At 56.0% G+C, this 6,639-nt stretch overlaps 1 protein-coding gene across 1 annotated transcript in view; it reads right to left on the bottom strand.

Moving 5' to 3' along the window:
* Positions 1-1,389: 1,389 nt before the first annotated feature.
* Positions 1,390-6,639, bottom strand: part of VOLCADRAFT_105003 (uncharacterized protein) — a gene marked incomplete at its 5' end in the record, with an annotated part of 8,050 nt that continues 2,800 nt past the window's right edge. The window contains 7 exons of the mRNA XM_002951190.1: positions 1,390-1,970; positions 2,458-2,565; positions 3,252-3,371; positions 3,801-4,061; positions 4,677-4,839; positions 5,048-5,449; positions 5,899-6,061. Of these exons, the coding sequence (XP_002951236.1) occupies positions 1,777-1,970; positions 2,458-2,565; positions 3,252-3,371; positions 3,801-4,061; positions 4,677-4,839; positions 5,048-5,449; positions 5,899-6,061 (1,411 nt within the window). The 3' untranslated portion in view covers positions 1,390-1,776. The remainder of the gene's footprint in view (positions 1,971-2,457; positions 2,566-3,251; positions 3,372-3,800; positions 4,062-4,676; positions 4,840-5,047; positions 5,450-5,898; positions 6,062-6,639) is intronic.

Consider the following 6,639-nt stretch of genomic DNA (forward strand, 5'->3'; position numbering starts at 1 on the left):
ATTTGTATGAAGCTATAGAATTCCTTTATTCTTTCAAGGTAAATGAATGCTTATGTATTCGTCCGTTAGTAGCGTGAAGCTTTGAACACTCTTTGTACGGCAGATTCGGCACAATGTTTTGCCTCATTGCGATGTTGCCTGAAAATTTTGAACAGAAGGGATCACTGCTCATGCTGGTGCAGCAAGACATGTAAGGAGATGGCCTGGTCACAATCCAGCAGTCATATATCGACAATCTCAAGCTATGACAACTCGTTACATGTGTCTGTAATAAAAAAGGGACTTTGCGATGGTGTGGGGAGCTCTTTGAGTGGTGGGACTGTGGAAATCCAGTTTGTTTCGCCCGTAACAAGTTTGTTACGGGCGAAACAACGTCCCTCTGAAACGTTTGGATATGCCTATGCAACACATTTCCTCAATTTCATGAACTGCAAGTATTCTAATCCAACATCACCCCAATCTCAGTGTAAACTAGTCTCCAAATGTGCCTGCACAAGACTGTCACCCCTGTCACCCGGCATTCACATTGCCTTAACCTCCTAAGCTTGTCGGGGTGTGACACGTGGGCATGAACCTTGTGACAATGGGCATTGTCACAAAGAAACTGGTTGCAATCAGAAATGCATTTTTCCTCATGCCAGGTTACCGACATCGGTTACCGATTACTGGGGACGGTTAACGGATAACGGTTCGCTCGGTAATCCTACCGACCGGTTACCCATCTCGTTAACTGGACCCGTTAGGTCGGAACCGGGCCGGAACCGGCCTGGAGTATGCCATTGGGCCTGTACTGTCCTGTGTGTTGTACTGCACTGCCACTTCGTGTCGTGTCGCGCCAAGCAGGTAATGAAGACATCCTCCATCCAGATGGATATGTAGCCACACACACGAAGACACAAAGGAAACGTTCACAAGATATAGGAGATGCCCGCCTAAACGCATTCCGTGTTATTTTTCATTCAGCTGTCCAGGACGAAAGCCGCACACAGCGCGGCCCCGCCGCCAGTCCTCCCACAACAGAACCCCCCCTCCCCAACATCCGGCCCAGGTCCTAGCCCGGATACTGCAACGCTGTGTGTGCTGAAGGAACACGGTAGGAGAAAAGGGGGAAGAGCTAACCCCCTCCTTCCACTTTCAGCAGCAGCTTCACTCGCTCGTGGTTCGTCTTTTCCCCCCCTTCCACCACCACTCTCGTTCGGACACCTCCCCCACTTCACTTTATTAAAGCAGCTGTGGATTCAGTCAGCGCCCGCGGAGGGCTCCCAACCCCCCTCACCATTTCCGTAGTAGGCACAGCACAGCCCCCGCTCCAGTGTTTGGATTCCGAGTTACAGGGCGCCCGACTACCGGCGGGATACGGGCTCTCCCCCAACCGGATTTCGAGTTACAGAGCGAACCACTCGTTACACGTTCTCCCCCACCCCTCCACCTTCACCTCCAACCACCACACCACCCAAGCCCTGCATGCTGCAACAACCCCAGAGCAGCTAAAAAACAACTCTCTCCCAATCACAGCTCCACCCACCCACCATTTTCACCACCTCTTATCCCTAAAACCTAAACGACAGAGCAGCACCACCAACACAACAACCAGAGGCGCACACACGCACGCGCACACACACACACATGGCCTCTACATATCGTCCTAGTGTTTTTCTACGTCGTTGTCTGAACCGTCACCACTGTGCTACAGCCGCACAAAAACGCGCCATACTCTCTCGTCACCACTCTCAAACCAGCCGCCCCGCCCCCGCCCCCCCCGCCTTGTGAAATTCTTCACCGCCAAGCGCCTGCTGCCGCCGAGGACTTGAAGATCATCTCGTGGTACGTCCCTGACCGTTGTTTCCGGTACTCCGAATACATGTCGTCCTCTGCGGGTCCCTCTGAGCCCAGACCCCCCCCGCCGCCAGCGCCGTCGTCGGCTGCGTTGTGAGCGCCCAGACCCGCATACTTGGACACATTACGACCACCTGCATGTATGCATGTATGCATATAAGTGTTATAAGTGTTATATATAAGTGTTTGCCAGGGGCAACACCGCAAAAGAAACGCAAAATGAGGCGCATGTGTGTCTGTGTGTGTGTGAGCGCGTGTGGTGGGGGAATGGGCTGGAAATCAGGGAGGGGGTGGTTAGGGTGGTTAGGGAGGGGGATAGATAGGACGGGAGCTAACCAGACCGGACACGACCCACGAGCATCACCTGTATATACACACACATATATATAATAAGTATGTATGTATTTATGTATGTAGGTGCGCAGTCTCTAGATTACACGATGAGGGGTTCTCACCCTCAATTCAACCCCCCATGATGCCCCCGTAATACACACACACACACACCGAACCTAAAAATCCCTAAATCCATCCCCTACCAACATTTTCCCACGTCAAAAGCCCTAACAGGTCTTAAACTCTCACGCCACCCGGACACACACACACACACACATCAGCACTCACCCGCAAAGGAGCCGTCATCCAGGACTCCAGCCGCCCCCCGGCCTCGACGTCGCCCGCCTGCGCCGTCCACGTCGTCGGGCTCCTCTGATCGGGACCGAATACGACCACCTGTACGGCAGAGGAGAGAGGGTGGCAGGAAGGGACAGGCGCACAAATACCCAAGTAAACATGAGTTGAGGATAGAAACACCCGCGGAAGAGCAAGGCGTACGGACGTACGGAAGTACGGAAGAGCTCTCTGTAATTAATATAGGGTCTAGGGTCTAGTAAACTAGACCCTATTAACAATACCATGTAGTCGTCAGTCAGATTGGTAAATGGAGTAAAAGCGGTGTGCAGAGAAACGGGGGCGGGGGCGGGGAAAGACGAACCACACACGATTGAAGCTGCTGCCAGGGCAAGAGAGTAACAAACGTAGGGCGGGGGGGGGCCACAGAGGTCGGCGGGGCCCCGGGGGGAGGGGCTTGAGCGAGCCCCCCACCTCCTAACCTCCCTCATCATCATACCAGGTATCATCCACACAGACTGGATCCCAAATCGAACCCCAAATATCCAAAACCCTAAACCAAATTAAATCTGGGAGGCCAGGCACGTCGCGCTGAGGCGCTTCGCCCTGAAGCGAACGAGGGAGGATGATAATGGCCTCCCTCGTCAATACCCGCATCAATACCAATATAACGTCCTTGGGCCCCTCCCCCGGCTTTTTTACGGACACACAACCGCACATGAGTGCGGGTAACTTGTAATTTGTAACATTAAAACCCTAAAACCCTAAGCTAAACCCCTTTTACTGACCCCGTATGGCGTCCTCCAGGTCCGCCCTGCTCAGCCCGGGTCGGTACTCCTTGAGGTCCGCGTAGAACCGCTCCAGTCTGGCCAGCAGGTACGAGTCCTTCTCGGGGGGTGGAGGCAGACCTGCGTGTACGTACGTACGTACGTATGTATGTATGTATGTATGTATGTATGTATGTATGTATGTATGTATGTATGTATGTATGTATGTATGTATGTATGTATGTATGTATGTATGTATGTATGTATGTATGTATGTATGCATGTATGTATGAATGATATCATGTCATACATACATGGCTGAGCATGAGCACGAGGGAGAGGAAAGAAGCTGGCGAACCCCGCGTGAAGAAACAGGACACGCAGACGGTGTGTTCGTGTGAACATATGTCTGTAACTCACTCCTTTCCGAACAGCCATCCAGCCGTCATAGGCCTTTCCCCGGCCCTCCCCAACCAACTACCCCCACGCTCTGGACCGGTGCACATCTTCCCACGCTACAACCACAAAATACACACACGCACACACATAACTACCACAACCGCCACTCACCGGCTTTATCAATGTCTGCTGGATCCAACGGTGTGTACGGCACCTCGCAACGATTCTTCTCCTTAACCAGCTCGGGAATAAGGCCCGGCGGGAAGTTGGTGGAGGGTACAGGCGTACCGGCCAGGTCCGGTCCTGGTAACGGCGCCACGGGCTTGGTGTTGCCCAGAGGTACGACACCAACGGTGGCGGCGGCGGCAGCGGCGGCGGCGGCCGCCGCCGCCGCCAGCTCTGCGGCGATGTGCGCAGCCTTGGCTTGAAGACCTGCGATGATTCAACATCAGACGACGACGTCGTACGCGCGCAGTACGATGTGACGTCCAATAACATGGATCCAATTTTCCCAGCCACAACCATAATAATCATAAGGGCTTTTGGATTTCAGCTTTGGTTAACAGAATCGCGTGCGAATCGCGACGTGCAGCAAATTTCTTGTCGAACTCGTGCATCCGGTCAAAGTTTACCTTTTTCCTGGATCTGGATCTGGATTTCGCTACATTCAAAAAGTTAGGGTCCGCCACGGCTACCAGGGCCACACGCCCCCACTACCACGCCCCCAAGGCGCACCCAGGGGGGTGTGAGAGGCGGCACAAGGCAAGGCTGAAGCACTCATACATACATCCGATACACACACAGCCATCACCCGCGTCATGTAGGGCCAACCCCCCTGAGTGCGCCCTCAACGCCCTGCCTAGTACATTCCTTCTGCTATCCTCAAAAACGCCCTCCTGCCGCGGGAGCGTTGAGCAAAATGCAACTGCAAAATAAAAATAAAACTTCTACAGCCGCTAGACGAAAAATACCCCTAATGATCCCTCTTATTTCTGTTTTCATTAGTCATCTCCTTCCCTCTTATGATTTTTAAGACACTACACCCACTCGAAACGGGCGGAGCAGCACCTCCCGAGGAGGCCGCCGCGCCTCCGGTCAGCGGCGGAGCCGACCCCGGCTGCCCCGGCAGGCCCGTCGGCGGCACCGGCATCATGGCCGTCCCCGCCGCCGCCGCCGCCGCCGCCGTTGCCATACCAGGCGTACTTAGCTGCTGCAGGTGTGGGTGCGGCGGCGCCGCCGCCGGAGGAGGAGCCCCTCCCGGCGGTCCGCTGGGGCCTGCAAACCATGGAGCCTGCATGAGTAGGTGGTTAAGATCCGTTGGCACCGTTAATGTGGCGGTTAGTCGTGGATCTGGGTTTGGAGTCACGTTTTGGATGAGGGAGGAAGGAAAGACGTGAGAACAGAATGTAACACCCTACCGGTTGTTGCGATATCGGCGGCGGCACACCGAGCGGGGTACTGTACGGCGGTAACCCTGGATGGCCATACGGCGCCGCCTGCGGCGGCGGCGTTCCCCAAGGCCCTGCAGCGGACAGCGGCCCAGTGGGGGCTCCCGGCGGCGGCGGACCCCAGCCGCCGGAGGTGCCTGGCGGCGGCGGTGCCGCCGCCGCCGCCGGGCCGCCGGCTTGCATCCACGGCGGCGCTGGCTGCCCTTGCGGCGGCAGCGGCTGTTGCGACTGCGATTGTGATTGCTGCTGCCATGGCGCCGCTGCCGCCGCCGGCGGTGGCGGCTCCGTATGCGCGGCCTGAAGCAACGCCGCCGGGTCGTCGGTGTTGAAAGCCGCGTCCTCAATCATGGTCATCGTGTCAACGTCGTACACCTGTACGATAGACGTTACAAAAGGTTCGGAGCCAGGTCGTTAACGCTTCCGCCCGCCAAAGAGCTTACAGACCGCCGGGATCCCACGGGGACAGAGGAGAAGAAAGCGGAGGAGGACGCGGAGGACAGGCAAAGAGCGGGTTTTTGGACATGCGGGTTTTTGGAGGGGGGCCCGGCCATAGGGAAAGGCCGGACAAGGAGGAGGAGGAGAAGGAGGACCCAGGCCGAGTAGCAGGTCAATGATGAGACTCCGCCCCCACACCCCGGCCCCACACCCTGCGCCACACTGCCCACCCCCATCCCCCACCCCGTCATGACCACACGCCGTTGTACACCCCTCCGCGGCTTCTCCTCCTCCTTACCTCTCCGCCCCCCTCCCCCGCTTTCTCTCCCCCTTTTCCCCTTTCCCTACCCCACGATCCCCACCCCAACGGTACCTACGGCACCTACATGCTTCTCGCTCCAGAACCTGAGAATCTTATCCAGCCGTTCTCGGATCTTTGCCGATCTGCCCCCCGTGTTGTACGCGGCCGCAAGCATGGCGCCAATGACGGTTTGGAAGGCGGCGGCGACGTCGTCGGTGGAGTGGCCAAGACTGATTCGCTGGGCTAACCTGCCAAGTTGGATTATGGCAAACGGGCCACGGAACAGGAAAACATACATACATACATACATACATACATACATACATACATGCATGCATGCGCACACGCGTAGATGTAAGCATGCATGTGACTATGTGCCGGGAGTGTGACGGCTCAGGAAAGCGGCGAGGCGCGACCCCACCCCGTGCCCCCGGGAACACCCCTCCCCCCCCCCAAAAAAAAACACACGCACACATCTCGGCTCGCACTTCCACCCGGCCTTCCTCCCCTCCGCCCCGACCAACTAACCCAACCAACAATGTCGGTAGTCGGTTAACTAGCCACCCACCACCAAGCCGCCCTTCACCGCTACAGCGCCTCCTTCCCGCTTTACTTCTACGGGCTTTTAATGCCTCAATGTCAATATTTTAATCAGCATTACTTTGAAAAAACGTCTAGCTATGTCTACAGTTTCATGGGAAAACTCTAACACGTCGCTGGTGACTATTCGGAGCTCTCTTCCCGGTACAAAGTTATTCGTGTACCACCAAAGGCCATTTTCCTCATCGCGGCTCAGATCATTTAAAGCAGACACAGACAGACAGAC

The sequence above is a fragment of the Volvox carteri genome (assembly GCF_000143455.1).
Source record: "Volvox carteri f. nagariensis unplaced genomic scaffold VOLCAscaffold_22, whole genome shotgun sequence".
NCBI classification, from domain to species: Eukaryota; Viridiplantae; Chlorophyta; class Chlorophyceae; order Chlamydomonadales; family Volvocaceae; genus Volvox; species Volvox carteri.